This window comes from Macaca fascicularis, chromosome 10, assembly GCF_037993035.2.
Source record: "Macaca fascicularis isolate 582-1 chromosome 10, T2T-MFA8v1.1".
Lineage (NCBI taxonomy): Eukaryota > Metazoa > Chordata > Mammalia > Primates > Cercopithecidae > Macaca > Macaca fascicularis.
In genome coordinates, this window is record NC_088384.1 from 28070977 (window position 1) to 28090683 (window position 19707).

General features: G+C 50.6%; 1 protein-coding gene across 3 annotated transcripts in view; it reads left to right on the forward strand.

The window, feature by feature from the left end:
- Positions 1-807: 807 nt before the first annotated feature.
- The window catches only part of SMARCB1 (SWI/SNF related BAF chromatin remodeling complex subunit B1), a 42777-nt gene continuing 23877 nt past the window's right edge, over positions 808-19707 (forward strand). The window contains exons 1-5 of one of the 3 annotated variants that reach the window (XM_045364381.2): positions 808-1092; positions 5794-5932; positions 7586-7715; positions 14457-14594; positions 16835-16962. In XM_045364381.2, coding sequence (XP_045220316.1) covers positions 1000-1092; positions 5794-5932; positions 7586-7715; positions 14457-14594; positions 16835-16962 — 628 coding nt within the window. In that variant the 5' untranslated portion in view covers positions 808-999. The remainder of the gene's footprint in view (positions 1093-5793; positions 5933-7585; positions 7716-14456; positions 14595-16834; positions 16963-19707) is intronic. The other 2 variants (XM_005595361.4, XM_074004139.1) reach the window with 2 other exon arrangements.

A 19707-nucleotide genomic window follows, 5' to 3' on the forward strand; every position in this document is an offset into this window, starting at 1 on the left:
TCCTAAAGAGTTGGGATTATAGGCATGAGCCACTGAGCCCAGCCACAGCTGCAATTTCATTAGACTGAACCGTATGAAATCATCAGTAGTGGGCCACTGTTTTACTCCCTGCATTATTCAATCAGTTACATGATTGCTTTGAGACTTTCATTAGTTTCACTAGCTTCAGGCTGTAAGAGCCAAGAGGCAGAGCGGAAGGACTGGGCTGCCTGGTTTCGCTCCCCACCATAGGGCTGGGTTAAGCAGAGTGTGAAGCTAAGAGGGGAATGGAGAAGGTGGAAGGTGTCCCTCCCTTCCAACTCTCGCTCATCTGACGCACCAGCCAAACCAAATACCACCTGGGCCTTTGAACATTGCCAAGCCTCATCTGCTGTTGTCATTTTGCCCACCTCCACAACTGCAGGGACAGCCATAGGCCCGGAACTGGGATATCTGTTCCTAGGGGCCTGCCTATCTGCTCAGCTGCACTGCGTTTTAGGGGTGGGGAAGCTAAGACAGGAGCCTGGGGTCCCAAAGCATGCCAAGACCACTCAGGCTTCCAGATACTAGGTCCTCCTCCTTCAGGTCTCACTTCATTTCTTTTCCCCTGGGCCAGTTCCAGTCCTGGCTGTAAGACTTGGAAAGCCACTGCTTGACTCAGGACCTCAGTGGCTATTTTTGTCCGTGAGAAGTCCTCTACACCACGACTTGGGAAGCAGCCTGGGAGAAAGAGAAATTAGTCGTGGCTCCTTTAAGGGGTCCGCGGAGGCGCGCCCGGCCTTTTGTTTGAGCGGCGGCGCGCGCGTCAGCGTCAACGCCAGCGCCTGCGCACTGAGGGCGGCCTGGTCGTCGTCTGCGGCGGCGGCTGCGGCTGAGGAGCCCGGCTGAGGCGCCAGTACCCGGCCCGGTCCACATTTTGCCTTCCGGCTTCGGTTTCCCTCGGCCCGGCACGCCCCGGCCCCGCCCCAGCCCTCCCGATCTCTCGCAGCCCGGCTCCAGCCGCCCGCCTCTGCCGCCGCAATGATGATGATGGCGCTGAGCAAGACCTTCGGGCAGAAGCCCGTGAAGTTCCAGCTGGAGGACGACGGCGAGTTCTACATGATCGGCTCCGAGGTAGCCCGCGGCGCGTCCTCGCCCTCCCCGGGCTCGGCCCCGCGGGAGCCCTGGGGCAGGCCCATGCGCCGAGAGCGCGCGTCTCCATTCATCGGGGCGGGCGGGCGCGCGCGCGCTCGGGGCTGCAGGGCGTGGCCTAGTGGGCGTGTCGGGCATGGCCCCCGCCCCCTCATCGACCTGGGATTTCCTTACCCATTTCGCCGAGGTGCGCGATCTGTAGTGCTACCAGGATTTTGGCGCCGAGAGGGTCCCCAGTGGTTCCGCGCTGGGTTGGTTTCCAGCCAGACGCAAATTAACGAGATATTGAGTTAGCTCCTGCGATGCTTGGGGGACCGCACTGCTGCCTTTGACCCTTTTTAGATGTTGTAAATTTCACATGCGCCCCTCCTCCTATTGCTACTTGTGGGAACCTGAAATGGCAGACTGGAAACCCCGGACTTAGTGAGGGCTCATCCCCATTGTGTTTGTTGCCTCTAAGGTGGGCAGTGGAGGTGTTTTGACCTTTTTACCAGTGAAGAAACAGACTGGAGGGTGTTTGCTTTTGGGTGAATAAGGGCCCCATGCCTAAGCCAGATCTTTCAGCAATTCTGAAGCAATTGACACTTTTTCCATATCTGTGAACTGATTCTGAATTGTTACAGCGGAAAGAGCCTAAAAATGTTTAACCCTTAACTAGAGAGGCTGCATTTTGTTGCATCAACTGGATGACTGACTTTAGGAAAACCCTACAACTGGCCTTTAATGGGTGTTTGTTCCCAGTATATTAGGTTCTTGTTTTTCGTTTTTTATAGAGACGGGGTCTTGCTATGTTGCCCAGGGTGGTGTCCAACTCCTGGGCTCAAGCAGTCTGCCTGCCTGGGTCTCCCAAAGTGCTGGGATTACAGGCATGAGCCACCACGCCCGGCCATATATTAGGTTTTTCCAGATTGTCTCAAACTAGCCTTTTTTGCTCCAAAGGCAGTCCCCAGCTAGTATATGTTACCTTTTTAAAAAAATTATGGATATGCAGTTCAGATGTACAAATGTCAAGCAGTGGAGTCTCATGTAAGGAAGTAAGTGCCAATCCTGGAGAATTAAAGCTGTCATGAAATGCAATGAGTTTCTTCTCCTTGTAGCAGTTTTTAGTATCATATTCCAGCATTGTATTCATGCTTTATTTTGTTTTATTTTTATTTTTGAAAAAAGGTCTCACTTTGTTATCCAGGCTTTGGTGCAGTCGTGTGATCGCAGCTCACTGCAGCCTTGACCTCCTGGGCTCAAGCGATCCTCTTGCCTCAGCCTCCCAAGTAGCTGGGACTAGAGGTTTTGCACCACCATGCCCGACTAATTTTTGTATTTTTTGTAGAGACGGGGTTTTGCCATGTTACCCAGGCTGGTCTTGAATTCCTGGGCTCAAGTGATCCTTGCACCTCAGCCTCTGAAAGTACTGGAATTACAGGTGTGAGCCACCACACTCACACTCAGTGCATTCATACTTTTTAAACTTGTGGGGTTTTTTTTCTTTCACAATTGAGCATAGCATGAATGAATGAAGCCTCAAGATGGTCACACTGAGTCCCATGGATTGAGACTAAGGTCAATAGCATCAGAACTTTAGTGTTAGCATTTTCCACCCTTTTTTTTTTTTTTTTTTTTTTTTCCGGACAAGGTCTGACTCTATCACCCAGGCTGGAGTGTAGTGGTGCAGTCTTGGCTCACTGCAACCTCTGCCTCCCAGGCGCAGGCCCTCCTCCCACCTCAGTCTCCCAAGTAGCTGGGACTACAGGCTCACACCACCACACCCGGCTAATTTTTGTATTTTTAGTAAAGATGGGGTTTTACCATATTGTCCAGGCTGGTCTTAAACTTGTGAGCTCAAGTGATCTGGCTGCTTCAGCCTCCCAAAGTGCTGGGATTATAGGCATGAGCCACTGTGCCTGACCTCCATCAATTTTTGTAAAACAAAAAATGCAGGATGCAATAAAATTTTCACGTTGTCACTTAAACTACAACTGTTCAAAGATGTCAGTGCTGGGGAGGTGGAGCCAGTGCCTGTCCATCTGCCACAGTTCAGAATGGTCCTCATTGGCTGGTAGGCACCTGCCTAACTGCAGAATGCAAAAGGCTGTTGAATTTTAATACTAGGCAAATTGTTTACCTGATCTAATGGGTGTAAAAGTAATCAGTTTGGAGGGGAGAGGGGAGGGATTGCATTGGGAGTTATACCTCATGTAAATGAGGAGTTGATGGGTGCAGCACACCAACATGGCACAAGTATACATATGTAACAAACCTGCACGTTGTGCACATGTACCCTAGAACTTAAAGTATAATAATTTAAAAAAAAGTAATCAGTTTGGCTCTGAGTGGGTGACACTTCAAAAGAAAGCTTTCATTTATTAGTTGGAGCAAATTGAGAAGCTGGGCGTGGCCAAGTGGGAAGAACCTTGGGAGGCCTGGTTCCAGCCCTGCTCTGCCTTGGTGTCACGTTTCTCACGTGTATAATGTGAATGCTTAGACTAGATGGTCTCCAAGATCTTCCCCAAAACACATTGTAGTTTTTAGAAAGCTAATTACAGTCTTGTCTTTCAGCCGGTTCACTCCTGGGCCTCCCAGTAAGAATGATCTTCCTGAGACCCAGCCTGTAAGAGACTCAGATGGACAGGCAGTTTGTTTTTTTGGACCTGACTTAATCAGCAGAGCTTCAGAGTTTAGGGAAGGGTTCAAGGTCAGAGGTCTATTGAAATTCAGTAGCTCCAGTGACAGTGGTGGATGGATGGTCCCAGCACACTGCCCTGTGGAAAACAGGCACTGTATTCAGAGAGGTGGGCCAGCCAGAGCAACATCCTCAGTGCCTCCATGTGCCATCTGTGATGCTGTCTTGGGAGGGCATCTGCATTTACTATGAGTGTGTGTCACTGTTCTGCCATTAACAGATAGCTGTATTTACCAAACCAGAGTCACGAAGCTTTGAGGACCGTAACAGATCCCCAATCCAGCACCTTCATTTTATATTCAGGAAACCTGGGTCCCAAGACGGTGAAGGCTGGTTCAGAGAAAAGCCAGGAAGGCCAGCCCAGTTTCCTAAGTTCTGAAGGGGCTTTGGGGGGCATCTAGGAGTCTCAGAGCCCTGCAGGGCCTGCAAGATAGTCATAGTGGGGAGTATTGTCAATTTCTTTTAAAAAACCGAATGGAAACTGTACATTTACCATGATACTGGATGATACTGACACACAAGCCAAATAACACAGAGGGGTCTATGCCTTCTGTGTGGAAAACGAGTGAGTTGCTGTGGCTGCTCTTCTCTCACAGTGTTCAGTAGCCCTGGTTGTTGTTTATAGTCACTGCTGAAAATAGAGAAACATTTAATACTATGCCTGGGTCTCATACCTATGATCCCAGCACTTTGGGAGGCCAAGGCAGGAGAATCACTTGAGCCCAGGAGTTTAAGACCAGCCTGGGCAACATAGTGAGACTCTTGTCTCTACAAATTTTTATTTTAATTTTTTTTAATTAGGCCAGGTATGTGGCTCACACCTATAATCCCAGCACTTTGGGAGACCGAGGTGGGCAGATCGCTTGAGCCCAGGAGTTTGAGACCAGCCTGGGCAACATGGTGAAACCCCGTCTCTACAAAAAATACAAAAATTCGCCGGTTGTAGTGGCGCGCAACTATAGTCCCAGCTACTCAGGAGGCTGAGGCAGGAGGATCGCTTGAGCCCGGAAGTTCGAGGCTGTAGTGAGCTATGATCACACCACTGCACTTGAGCCTGGGTGACAGAGTGAGACACTGTCTCAAAAATAATAATAAAAATTAAAAATAAATTTTAAAATTAAAAATATATACTATGTTGGGTAGATAAAATGGGAAAAATAATGGAAGTGGTCCTTCATAGGGTGAAGTTCAGAGTTGCTGAGCATTTGGCAGATGAGTAAAGAGACCCAGAAAATGGGAAGTGATCCCAGGTTACAGATGGAGCCAGCACCTAGCACCCAGTCTACTGCCCATCCCCTGCAATGTGACTCCGAAGCGATCATACTTGAAAAGTCAGTGAGACAATAGGGTACCCTCATAAAATCTTTAGGACTAGATTTATTTTCCTTAAGGAAGTCACACTCTCAGTACTTGGTACAAGCAAACTGAAGCCATTGTTTGAGTCAGTGATGATTTATATAGCAGTCTGGTGATTGCCAATAATCTGGTGATTGCCTTGTAAACCTTTTGGAAAATTCCTTTGGTATCCCTGGTTGGGGTTTTGTTACTAAACAAAGCAGCACAGGCCATGGGGGAAATTATCTGGCATCTGTCTAAAATTAAAAGACCTTTTTGGTGTTTATTGCATCGTAAAAATATCAAAGTCTTGTCCTTAAGATAAAAGAAGGTCAAGGAGGCCTTGCATTTCTGGAAAGTGCCAGAGATCCTTAGTCCAAAATCAAAATCACCACGAGTTGCTTGCTAAGCTCTGGGGGCCTCCCACTCAGGCATCTGCCCAGGCGTTTCGGAACTTGGTTCTGTTGTCAGGATGCACACATGCAGGCCAGATGTGCACTGCTGGTGAACCCTTCGTATCAGCAGAATGTGTTTTAATGCTGCGGAAAGCTTGGTGCCTGGGGGCCACCTCGAGGCCTGTTTGTCTGTTGCTTGATGCAGTCTGCACCAGGACCCTCCCCTTCCCTGTGGTGCTGCGACCCTCATAATGAGCCTTCTTGCTTTACTCATAGGTGGGAAACTACCTCCGTATGTTCCGAGGTTCTCTGTACAAGAGATACCCCTCACTCTGGAGGCGACTAGCCACTGTGGAAGAGAGGAAGAAAATAGTTGCATCGTCACATGGTAAAAAAACAAAACCTAACACTAAGGGTGCGTCTTCACGAGGGTTTGTAAACCTGTTTCGAAACCACTCGCTTATGTCATGAAGATAAAACGTTTTCACTCCAGAGTGTCTTCACTGCAGCCTTGGCCTTAGTCGGGCAGGGAGCATCCCAGGGGTGGGCCGCCCTGTGAGCACTCCAGGCGAGGAAGCGGCTCCAGGGAGCCATTGGTGGTCCACTGTCAGGTATTCCAGCAGGGCCAGTGGGTACGTGAGCGGGCCGGGGCCGGGACACTAGCAGGTGCTGTGAAGACATGTTGGTCTCAAAACGTTTTAGGAATGCTGCGATGCTCTGCCATCTGCCGTGGGTGTGTCGCCATAATCATCTTCCATGCAGCCCGAGTGGCGGGTGGTGGTCCCAGCTCCCACTCCCCTCTGGGGCTTTCACCGCTTGCTTCCCAGAGCACATCCATCCCATAGCACTTCATCCTGGCAGCCAGTGTGCTAGAGCTCATGTGCATGTCCCTGCTCCTGGTGGCCTGCGTGTGCCTGGGGCTTGCTAGTTGAGCCGCCCAACACTAGTGAAACTAGTGGGCTTTGGGTCATGGCAGCTCTGTGCAGGGTGAAAGGGTGCTGTTCAGACACTCTGGGGGCTCTTCAGGAAACACTCCCATGGAGACATTTGGGTATGGTCACAGCATGTCCTTTGGCAGGTGGCGAAACTGCTTCCCACGTGGCAATGGCGCCTTGTAGAGAGCTGCCCTGGGCCTGGGTGTGTCTGTGAGCACGTGCGCGATGCTTCGTAGTCTGCGCTGTTTGTTTGTGTCTGTAGGTGCTGCTGTGGTTTTGTCCACTGCGGGAAAGTAGTGGTTCTTTTAATGCAGGAGCCGGAGCTTCTTTTTGATCCGCTGCTATGACATTTCTACTCACTTGCTTAAAACAGTTTCCTTTTTGTTCCCCCTCCTCCCCCAGCAGAGCATCAGTCGCTAACACAGTGAGTCCCCAGCTTTGCTTCCCCCTCCGCAAGTCCCTGGGCTAAGTCTTGGGAGATACCTTCCCCATAAGTGATTGATTTCTCCAGGAGAAGCCAGACTGGGCCCACAGACAGGTAGCTCTTGACGGAGGTTCCCCGGAAGAGCGAGGGGTCGAGCTGCCTAGAATCTGTCCTGCTTTCCAGGCAGCCCATCTGGACCGGCTCGGGGATAGAAATTCGGGTTTGGTGTGAAGCAGCTCTTTCCAACTCTCTGGGCTCTTGTTTTAAAAGAAAAGCATTCTTCATCTCTCATTCCATCTCCCCACCTCGCATCGTGTTGTGGATTGTGGTGGTGTCAGACCTCTTCCCACTGGGGTGTTACTCTGGGGCCTTTCTTTTCCCGAGTGAGGACCAAGGTGTCCCCGCTGGTCGTGCTGTATTGTAGTTGCTGGTGCTGCCCTGAGCACTACCCTCTGCCCCTGAGCCAGTGCGCCTGGGGCAGATTAGTCTAAATCAGTCCCTTTGGAGGCTCTACCCAGCAGGACTTGTAAGTAAAGCACTCAGTCCAGATTGCCCTTTTGGAAGAGGCCAGCATTCGGTAGTAGTGAGTTTGACACCTTGCTTTTCCCACCTCCCGCATGCGAGGACCTTGATGTGCTGCATCCACTTGGCTGGCTGCTGTGTGCCACCGCCACCAGCAGAGTGACCCAGTGATGTCTGTCTGTTACAGATCACGGATACACAACTCTAGCCACCAGTGTGACCCTGTTAAAAGCCTCGGAAGTGGAAGAGATTCTGGACGGCAACGATGAGAAGTACAAGGCTGTGTCCATCAGCACAGAGCCCCCCACCTACCTCAGGTAATGCGTTCCTGGCCAAGGCATCTCTGGGGACATCTGTGGGGTCTTTTCTCAGACTCAAGAACTGGTTGGGTTGAAGTTAAATTGAAACACCTTTTTTTTTTTTTTTGAGATGGAGTCTTGTTCTTGTTGCCCAGGCTGGAGTGCAGTGGCACGATCTCGGCTCACTGCAACCTCTGCCTCCCAGGTTCAAATGATTCTCCTGCTTCAGCCTCCCGAGTAGCTGGGATTACAGGTACCTGCCACCACACCTGGCTAATTTTTTTTTTTTTGAGATGGAGTTTTACTCTTGTTGCCCAGGCTGGAGTGCAGTGGCATGATCTCAGCTCACTGCAACCTCCACCTCCCGGGTTGAAGCGATTCTCCTGCCTCAGCCTCCCGAATAGCTGAGATTATAGGCATACGCCACCATGCCCAGCTAATTTTGTATTTTTGGTAGAGATGGTGGTCTCTCCATGTTGGTCAGGCTGTTCTCAAACCCGACCTCAGGTGATCCGCCCGCCTCGGCCTCCCAAAGTGCTAGGATTACAGGTGTGAGCCACCACGCCTGGTCCTAATTTTTGGATTGAAACACTTTTTAACCGTTCCCTCTGTTTTTATACATTTTCTTAGCCAGATTTCTAAGTTTGTTCTGTATCATTGAAATTTGTAAGAAACGTAAGCCAAGTCCTGGATTCCAGGGAACAGTTATGAATGCTTGGAAAGCGGGACTCTGCGAGGCACAGTGGCTTACGCATGTAATCCCAGCACTTTGGGAGGCCGAGGCATTGCTTGAGGCCAGGAGTTCAAAACCAGCCTGGGGCAACACAGCAAGACCTCATCTCTTAAAAAACAAATAAGTGGGACCAATTTGTCAGAAAAATTAGTGACTCACATAAACTCACAAAAGAAACAACAATAGATTTGAATGTATAAAAACTTAGAACCTGGTTGGGAGTGGTGGTTCACGCCTATAATCCCAGCACTTTGGTAGACCGAGGCGGGCAGATCACCTGAGGTCGGGAGTTCGAGACCAGCCTGACCAACATGGAGAAACCCTGTCTCTACTAAAAATACAGAATTAGCCAGGTGTGGTGGCGCATGCCTGTAATCTAAGCTACTCAGGAGCCTGAGGCAGGAGAATTGCTTGAACCCGAGAGGTGGAGATTGCAGTGAGCCAAGATCGCACCATTGCACTCCAGCCTGGGCAACAAGAGCGAAACTCCATCTCAAACAAAACAAAACAAAACAAAACTTAGAACCTTTAGAAGAGTATTTATAGTAACAATTAAAAAAGCAAGTAATTAGAAAGTTACAATGTTATATCTAGAATCTATACATCTAGATTTATACAACGAACTTGGATACCTCAACAAATAGATAAAAGATGGTCCATACCTTGAAGTACAAGGGAGTAAACAAACATGGAAAGAATTTGCCCTCGTGTAATTTCAAAAATTCCAACCATAAGACTGAGCATGGTGGCTTATGCCTGTAATCTCAGCACTTTGGGAAGTCAAGGCAGGAGGATCACCTGAGTCCAGGATTTGACTCTGTTGCCCAGGAGACCAGCCTGAGCAACATAGTGAGACCTTATCACTACTGAAGGTTAAAAAAATTAGCTGGGTGTGGTGATCACACCACTCTCCTCTAGCCTGGGTAACAGAACGATACCCTGTCTCTTAAAAAAAAAAAAAAAAAGGCTAGGCATGGTGGCTCACGCCTGTAATCCCAGCACTTTGGGAGGCTGAGGCGGGCAGATCACCTGAGGTCAGGAGTTTGAGACCAGCCTGACCAACACAGTGAAGCCCCATCTCTACTGAACATACAAAATTGGCCGGGCATGGTGGCGCATGCCTGTAATCCCAGCTACTCAGGAAGGCTGAGGCAGGAGAATCGCTTGAACCCAGGAGGCAGAGGTTGCGGTGAGCCGAGATCGCACCATTGCTCTCCAGCCTGGGCAACAAGAGTGAAACTCTATCTCAAAAAAATAAATAAATAAGGCTGGGCGCAGTGGCTCACACTTGTAATTCCAGCACTTTGGGAGGCCGAGGTGGGTGGATCACGAGGTCAGGAGGTCGAGACCATCCTGACTAACATGGTGAAACCCTGTTTCTACTAAAAATACAAAAAAATTAGCCGGGCGTGGTGGCGGGCGCCTATAGTCCCAGCTACTCAGGAGGCTGAGGCAGGAGAATGGCGTGAACCTGGGAGGCGGAGCTTGCAGTGAGTCAAGATTGCGCCACTGCACTCCAGCCTGGGCGACAGAGTGAGACTCCGTCTCATAAATAAATAAAGTAAATAAATAAATAAATATAAAAATTCCAAGCATAAAACAAAAAACTGGCAATGTAAGGAATTGGGGAAGGTGTGATGGAGCTGCGCTCATGTGTGCTGGAGGTGCTGGGATTACAGGTGTGAGCCACCGTGCCCAGCCAGGAGTGCCCTTTTTGTAAAGCATCCTGACATCAAATTTTTTTGTTCTCTGGCCCACTAATACCACCCCTAGGAATTTGTCCCAAAGAAATATTTTCAAAGAACAAAATGAATCAATAAACCCACTATATGTACAGAGATTCTTTGTAGCATTGTGAATAATACTGGAGAATATGGAGTCATTTAAGTACCCAGCCTCAAGGAAAGCCTAGGTTACTGACGGGTCAGCTACTTGAATAGACAAAGGTGTGACCCATACGTGGTGTAATTAAGTAGATTCTGCAGTGACCCGAGACGGGTCCTGTGGGTGAGACGTGCAGAATATAAGATTGTACCCATCTACCTTGTGCATTCAGCTCTCGAGAAAGTATGCATTTCTCTGCACAAAGCCCAAGGAGCATTAAGGAAGAAAAAGGATTATTGTTCAGAGTGATGTGGTTATGGAAAATCTTTTTTATGATTCCCCCCAAAGAAAGGTGGCACGCCTCCAGGCTGGCCAGTGTTACAGACGTGTGCTTTGCAGATTCTTTTTCCCCCAAGGGATGTGGTAAGAACATAAGGATGGCTTGGCCTTTCCAGGGAAGTTGCAGAAGGAAATTGTGTGCATATGGATGGCACTTTAATTCTGCACACGTCAGCTGGGAATCTTTTATGGGGCGATAAAACAGTTTCTTGGTGATCATGACGTGAGGAACAGCTGCAGGAGTGGAATTCCATTGCCCTGGAGGTCAAGTCTTTAGGGGTGGGGGTTGGCAGAGGTTTGAAGGAAATAGCTTTGGCTGACTCCACATTACTCAGTCAGCCCAATAGGGGGACGGGCACCCTACCCATCCTGTCATTGGACAATTTGAGCAGAGGCTGGGTGCCCTCTCTCACGGATCCTGGGATTGCAATAGAAGGAAGGGTGTTTTTTTGTTTTGTTTTGTTTTTGAGATGGAGTTTTGCTTGTCACCCAGGCTGGAGTGAAGTGGCGGGATCTCAGCTCACTGCAACCTCCACCTCCTGGGTTCAAGTTATTCTCCTTCCTCAGCCTCCCTAGTAGCTGGGATTACAGGCACCTGGCACCACACCCAGCTAAATTTTCATAGTTTTAGTAGAGAAGGGCTTTCACCATGTTGGCCAGGCTGGTCTCAAACTCCTGACCTCAGGTGATCTGTCCACCTCGGCCTCCCAAAGTGCTGGGATTACAGGTGTGAGCCACCACACCTGGCTGGAAGATTGACTTTTATAACTTAGATTTCAGGCCGGGCGCGGTGGCTCAAGCCTGTAATCCCAGCACTTTGGGAGGCCGAGACGGGTGGATCACGAGGTCAGGAGATCGAGACCATCCTGGCTAACACAGTGAAACCCCGTCTCTACTAAAAAATACAAAAAAACTAGCCGGGCGAGGTGGCGGGTCCCTGTAGTCCCAGCTACTCGGGAGGCTGAGGCAGGAGAATGGCCTGAACCCGGGAGGCGGAGCTTGCAGTGAGCTGAGATCCGGCCACTGTACTCCAGCAAGGGGGACAGAGTGAGACTCTGTCTCAAAAAAAAAATAAATAAATAAAATAACTTAGATTTGCAGATTCTGTGTATGGCTGAGCATGTTAGTCACATTCACTGTGTCTGGTGACACTTGCATTATCCACTTGGGTTGGTAGCTAGACCTGGAAATGAGAACTTGCTACTGAGATAGGGCAGGATGAGGGGGCAGGGGCTCAGCCCAGGCTCTAACATATCCATTCAGAAAGGAGGAGGTGGTCAAGAGCTGTGGTTTCCAAATACAGGCTCAGCTGCCTGGGAATCATCCATGGAAGCTGCAAAGAACCCATCTTCTTGGGCCCTTCCTCAGAGGTGGGAAGTCACTTCACCTGGGTGGGGCTCAGGAATGTGCTACTTAAAATTTTGCATTCTGGGGTCGGATGTGGTGGCTGACACCTGTACTCTCGGCACTTTGGGAGGCCAAGGTGGGAGGATTGCTTGAGCCCAGGAGTTTGAGACCAGACTGGGCAACATAGTGAGACCCCCATCTCTATTAAAAAAAATAAAATAAAATTGCACTCTGAGTCCGAGCGGCCAGGATTAGGAACCATGACCCAGATAGGCTGTAGAGGGGACCCCTGTCTTGCTGTCCCCTCTCTTAGTCCCTGCCCAAGCGGATTTCATGTTCCCCAAAATGGGTACTACAAAATCCTCCCTACCCCTACCAGCGATCAAGGGGTAGTCCTAGTCTCAGCATCAGACGTGTAAGTGACTCCCGCTTTAGAAGGGAAAGGAGTTAAAGGGCCCAGAGTCCAGGCAGGTCTTGGATATTGCTTCTGTCTCCCCACCCTCTGGAAAGGAGAAGGACCTTTGTGCTGTCTTCCCGGGTCCCTCCTTAGAGGGCACTGTCAAATGTTTGTCGGCCGGGCGCAGCGGCTTATGCCTGTAATCCCAGCACTTTGGGAGACCAAGGCGGGCGGATCACGAGGTCAGGAGATCGAGACCATCCTGGCTAACATGGTGAAACCCCATCTCTACTAAAAATACAAAAAAATTAGCCGGGCAAGGTGGCAGGCGCCTGTAGTCCCAGCTACTCAGGAGGCTGAGGCAGGAGAATGGCGTGAACCCGAGAGGCAGACCTTGCAGTGAGCCGAGATGGCGCCACTGCGCTCCAGCCTGGGTGACAGAGCGCGACTCCGTCTCAAAAAAAAAAAGAAAAAAGAAAGAAACCTTTGTCATGACTTGCTCTGAACTGTTGAATAGTTATTGCGGAAGTGGTTGCGCAGGTGTTGGGGTTACACAGGGAAGTGATGCAGTCACTGCCTGCTCCTGCTCACAGCCTTGCCAGGGAAAATGGGAACGCACAGAGTACAGCAGGCACCCAAATGCTCTCATCTGTCTCACCCAGCCCTGGAGCCTTTGCCTTTGTTTAAAATAGCTTTTGGTGTGTGTGTATGTGTGTGTGTGTATATATATATATATATATATATTTTTTTTTTTTTTTTTTTAATTAAAGATAGGGTGTTGCCATCTCACCCAGGCTGGAGTGCAGTGGCTGATCTCGGCTCACTGCAACCTCCGCCTCCTGGGTTCAAGTGATTCTTATGCTTCAGCCTCCTGAGTAGCTGAATTATAGACGTGTGCCACCACATGCCTGGCTAATTTTTGTATTTTGGGTAGGGTTGAGGTTTCACCACGTTGGCCAGGCTGGTTTTGAACTCACCTTTTTTTTTTTTTTGAGACAGAGTTTCGCTCTTGTTGCCCAGGCTGGACTGCAGTGGCGTGATCTCGGCTCACTGCAACTTCTGCCTCCCAGGTTCAAGCGATTCTCCTGCCTCAGCCTCCTGAGTAGCTGAGATTACAGGTGCCTGCTACCACACCTGGCTAATTTTAGTAATTTTAGTATAGACAGGGTTTCACCATTTTGGCCAGGCTGGTCTCGATCTCCTGACCTCAGGTGATCCACCCGCCTTGGCCTCCCAAAGTGCTGGGATTACAGGTATGAGCCACCGCGCCTGGCCTGGTTTCGAACTCTTGACCTCAGGTGGAGTGCCCACCTTGACCTCCCAAAGTGCCAGAGTTACAGGCATGAGCTGCTGCGCCTGGCGCTTTTGGTAAAAGTAACCTGGAATTTGGGAGAGAAGATCAAACTCTTCACGGGACATGGGTTATTTAAATTACTTTGGATGTCACCTCTGGAAGGTGTTTATCAACCCATCTTCTGACTTCTACTGCTCTGGAAGCTCGGAGGCCAGAGGCCTTGCCTAGTCCATCTCAGGATGGCTAGTATGTCTAAAATGACAGTCTGATCACGTCTCTTCCTTCAAAACACTGGGGACTCCCAGCCATCTGCTGAGTAAAGTCATCTTCTCACGGAGCATGTGAGACCTGTGATCAGTCCCCTCCCTGGGGGCCCCCTCCCTGGACTGCCCCTCAGTCTCTCCTCCCTGCTGCTGCCTGTGCCCCTCCCCACAGTGAACCCTGACTTGGTGTCTAAGGCTCTGCTCTATTGTCCACCCCTTGTACAAGCCTCCCCCTTGTACCACTTCCCGCATCTCCAGGAAGTGCTTCTGTGGAGCCATGCCTGGCTCATAGTGCAGTACACCATGGCCATGGGTTAGCAACTGACCTGCGTGCTGGGCTGTGTCTGGTGCCCCTCCATACCCTTGCCCTTGCTCAGGTGCCTCTAGCATCTGATGACAGCCTGGGGAGCAGGCTTCTGCAAAATCAGGTGCACAGACAACTCCCACGGGAGCCTCGAGCCTGACAGAGGTACAGTGGGCATCCCCTGAGCATGAGTTGATTCCTGGTGGGCAGGATCAGGCTCCTAGACTGACTGGGGGGACTTTTCTTGTATCTCCCCAGGGAACAGAAGGCCAAGAGGAACAGCCAGTGGGTACCCACCCTGCCCAACAGCTCCCACCACCTGGATGCCGTGCCATGCTCCACGACCATCAACAGGAACCGCATGGGCCGGGACAAGAAGAGAACCTTCCCCCTTTGGTGCGGATGTGTCGCTGTGCTCACCCTCTGCCCTGATTCTCCCTTAGTTCTCCAGCACATTTCAGTCCCCTCCTCCCCAGAAAAACACTGCTTTGACCTTGTGCTCCCCACAATGCTACAGTACCTCCTCCTCTTTGAACCACTGTGTTTCCCTGACCTCCAGGACATTGTCTGTAGCCTCTTTGGCTCTGTCTGCTGTCACCTTGCCGTGTCCTCCTCACCTCTCTGGCCCCTCAAGTGGAGTTACTCGGGGCACGGTCCATGTGCCCTTTCTCTGCCCTCAGTTTCACACGAGTGGGTCATAGCCAGTCTGACGGTTCACGTGCCATCCACGTGACTCCCACTGCGCCACCACTTCCCAGAGGCTGCTGGAATAAACCACCACAAACTGGTGGCTGCCAGCAGTGCACAGTTCTTCCCTCACAGTTCGGGGGCCCAGGAGCCCAGATTTGGTTTCACTGGACCAGATGCATGTGTAGACAGGGCTGTGCTCCCTCCAGAGGCCCTCGGGGCGATTCGGTCCTTGCTGCTTCCGGCTTTGGGGGCTGCCACATTCCTGGGCTTGTGGCTGCCTCACTTCAGTCTCGGCCTCTGTGGTCATGTGGCCTTCTCTGCGTGAAATCTCCCTGTCTGTCTCTTAGAAGGACACTTGGTGATGTAATTTAGGGCCCTTCTGGTTAACCTCTCAGGATCTTTCACTTAATCGCATCTGCAAAGTCTCCTTTTTTGGCCATATGAGGTGACAGTTATAGGTTTTGGGGATTAGGCTGTAGATGTCTTCGGGGTCTGTTTTTTACCTCTGCAGCCCAGACTTCCTCAGCTGCCCTCACCCCCTCAGCCTCATGCTGCCTGAAGACTTCTCCATCTCGGCGCATGGAGATCCAGCCGTCTCCTTGCTCAGGCTGTAGCTTTCTTTCCCAAGGCCTGCCTTTTCCTCACACAGCAAGTCCAGTCTCTCCAAGGTCCCACCCAGGACTGCCTTGGCCAGCCCCGCACTGCTCTCCCTGGGGTCTCTAGCAGCCCCTGCCTCCCCTCCCTGTTGCCTTCTCAGCTCTGCAGCTGGTGTGTCCTCTGCTCCAGGCATATCGTGTCACCTCTCCACGCAAAATCCTCCAGGCTCCCCATCACCCTCGGAGCAGAAGGAGGAGTTCTCACTGGGGTGCCAGGCCCAACCTGGCCTGGTGCTGCCACTGCCACACTCTGCCCCACTCACTCTGCCTCAGACCTGAGATCGCCCTCACTGCTGTCAGACCTCCCAGAGCTTCTGCCCAGCAGTTGCCTCTGCTAAGGTTTAGCCCGTTCTCCTTCCTCCCCTCTTTCCTTTCTTCTTTCTTTCCTTCCTTCTTTCTTTCCTTCCATCATTTCTCCTTCCCTCCTTCCCATCCTTCCCCCTCCTCCTTTTCCTTCTCTCTTCCTTCCCTCCATCTCCTCTTCCCATCCCTAGTTGACTGTCCCCTTCTCCCTTAGAGTGGCCACCCCTTTCCTCCAGCACCCCTACCCCTTTCCCTGTCTGTTTCCCAGCGCATTCATGCCTGGCACTCAGCTCGTTTCTCTCTCTCTTCCATCTGCCTCCCAAGATCGCTGGGGCCCTTCTCAGCCCTCTCCATGCTCCCAGACGCCCTTAGGTGTCCTCTGTCCTCCAGCTCCATCTCACCAACCTGCCTGCCCAACTCTTCCCTCTTTATCTTCCCAAAATACTCAACTCCATTGCTTGGAATCCTCCTGGGACTCCCTCAGGGCAGTGGCCAGTTTGCGTAGCCTGAGAGGAGAACTGTGGGTGCTTCGACACCCGCTAGCTTTGCAGCATCCCTGACCACTGCCCCCCATGGAATCTGTGCTCTGTGGTCTGTTTGTGCGTCCTCAGCAGTTCCTCCATTCACCTGCTTTGGCCTTACTGGAATATATCCTCTTCTAGAAATGCTATTCTGCTTGCCTACAGCCTTCTGTGAAAGTCCTGCCAAATTTCAGGCTTAAATATCCCTTCACAGGACATCTGGGTTTTGTTCCAGCACTGCCCGGGTCGATCCTATTGCAGACAGACTGGTGCTTGTCATTTATGGACCCACCTGTCCCCATTAGACCATGGCCCTGGGACCCCTGCTGCCTCAGCTGTTAGCTGATAAGTGACCATGTTCCCCAGATGGGTTTGCAGAGGCCTGCTGTGCAGAGAGGGAGGCTGAAAATTTGCATGCCTAGGGCCCTGGCACCCTCACTGACTGTTGCTTCCATTTCACTTTCAGCTTTGATGACCACGACCCAGCTGTGATCCACGAGAATGCATCTCAGCCTGAGGTGCTGGTCCCCATCCGGCTGGACATGGAGATCGATGGGCAGAAACTGCGAGACGCCTTCACCTGGAACATGAATGGTACAAGGCAGTCGGGCTTGGCTGGGCCTGGCCCCAGCCCCTGTGTGTTACGTGGGAACAGTCCCCTTTCCTACCAGCTGCCTGTCAGGCAGATTCTGGACCTGACATGCGGGACATCGGGGCATAGTTTTGGAGGGTGTGGGCTCTGGGTTCAGCCCTGGTTCTGTTGCTGTTCACTGTGGGTTGGGCATGTGAACTTTGGACTCCTTTCCCCATACTGAGGTTGGGGGGCCCAAGGGGCCTGGCATGGGAGGTGGCTGGTGTGCATAGCATGGATGATGATGACAATGCCACTTAGACCTAGTTCAGCCCCCGAGCCCTGCACACACCTGCCTTGGGTCCTGTCCACCACCCTGTTTCTGCTGTGTGAGGCTGCATGTGTGCCCTGTGCCTCTCTCCTCCCCTAACTGGTCATCTCTTTAGATATCCTCACTCTGTAAGTCCTGGGTCAGGTGCCATCTCTTCTGGCTCTTCCTGGGCTTCCAAAGCCTGAACAGAACTCAGTCTTTGTGCAGATGTAGACAGAAAGGTTAGAAGGGTATGCATCCCAAGTGTCTAGACTGCTTATCCCATCTGGGAGGGAGGATCATGCATGCATTTATTTTGCTATTTTTTTCTAAGTCTGTTAGAATGTATTTTTGTTATTTTATTTTATTATTACTGTTTTTTTAGATCTTGTTGAATACCAGGTTTTTTTGTTTTTTGTTTTTTAACTTAGTGTCTGTATCCTGCTGAATTTTTATAATGAACATACTCTTTATATTAAGACAAAATGCAGTGAATATCATCTTTATTTTATTTTACCTATTTTATTTTGTTTTTTTTTAAGAGACAGAGTCTCACTCTGTTGCCCAGGCTGGAGTGCAGTGATACTTTCATATCTCGCTGTAATCTTGAACTGCTGGGCTCAAGCATTCCTCCTGCCACAGCCTGCCAAATAGCTAGGAATACAGGCATATTCCACTGTGCCGAGCGTTATTTTTAAATGGGTGAATGTTTAAAATCATCAGAATCTCACCACCCGAATAATATTTTCAGTTTTACCTTTTCTCTCTGTCAATTCCACATGCAAACATATTTAACACAGTTGTCACTATAGAGCAAGTCTTGTTTTATTTTTCTTCACTTGTCCTAAGTATCTTTCTGGTTTCTCTTTTTTTGTGGGGGGAGATGGAGTCTCACTCTGTCGCCCAGGCTGGAGTGCAGTGGCACGATCTCAGCTCACTGCAACCTCTACCTCCTAAGTTCAAGCGATTCTCCTGCCTCAGCCTCCTGAGTAGCTGGAACTACAGGCACCCGCCACCATGCCTGGCTAATTTTTGTATTTTTAGTAGAGATGGCGTTTCACCATGTTAGCCAGGCTGGTCTTGAACTGACCTGAGGTGATCCGCCTGCCATGGCCTCCCACACTGCTGGGATTACAGGCGTCAGCCACTGTACCCAGCCTCTTTCTGATTTCTTTAATCTTCAAACAGTGCAGCATTTTCTACTGGGTCGAGGTACCTTTGTTTGCTAAAACACCCTCTGCTGTAGACGTCTGCACGGCAGATAACATAGTTGCAACATTTTTCTCTCCGAAGGGATTTCCTAAGGGAGGAGAGTATGAGTGGTTGTGGCTGCCTTGAGCTTTCTGGAAGGATTAGGCTGCTTCCTTTGGTCATCCCCAGGCACTCGGCATGCTAGGCCTGAGTGCTAGGACTACCACTTGCTCACACTAGTGCCAGGCCTGAGTCCAAAGGCTTCTGCTTAGCCCTGAGAAGAATGCCTGAGAGCCATCTGCCGGGTGCCTGTCCCCTAGGTCCCACAGGTTAGCTGGTGAGCGGGGACGCCAGGGAGAGGAGACATGGGTGAGGGAGGACACTGGCAAGAGACTCCAGGAGGTTGTATTGAGTGTAGATGGGGACAGGTACAGTTCACTGGTCATGCCCCAGAACAGGGACAGGACAGCCCATGGGCACCAGGCCACCAGCGCTGCACAATGCCTTGGCAGTGTTATCTCTGCCAAGCTGCCTGCTTATCTCTGCTGGCCCGCATCAGAGTTATTTGTTAATTCTTGTCTCTCCCTCTCCATTTCAACCCTTTAAGGTCAGGGGCCTTGTTTTTCATTGCCGTTTTCTTTTGAGATGGAGTTTCGCTCTTATTGCCCAGGCTGGAGTGCAGTGGCACGATCTCAGCTCACCACAACCTCCACCTCCCAGGTTCAAGTGATTCTCCTGCCTCAGCCTCCCGAGTAGCTGGGATTACAGGCATGTGCCACCATGCCTGGCTAATTTTGTATTTTTAGTAGAGATGGGGTTTCACCATGTTGGTCAAAGTGGTCTTGAACTCCTGACCTCAGGTGATCCGCCCGCCTCAGCCTCCCAGAGTGCTGGGATTACAGGTGTGAGCCACTGTGCCCGGCTGCTGTTTCTCTTAACATATCATCTAGCCCAGCATAGGAATTTAGTTGTTCACATTGGATCAGTCCATGCTCTGTCTCGTTACGTTTCTTTGGGCAACACATAGAAAGTTCCAGTTTGTTTATACCCCCACCCTGTTCCAAAAAGCATGTAAGGAAGCTTACCATAAGTACACTGGGCCCAAATGACTAAAGCAAATGCAAATGGAGTGGTTAGGAAAAACTGGATAAAGAAGAAATGTTCAAGTTGAAGAGGGAGCTTGCACTCAGATTTTGTTTGGTGAATCATTGCTGGGAATTGGGCGTGGCTCTGGGCCTTTTTAGAACCAGGCAGAGTGAGACGTGAG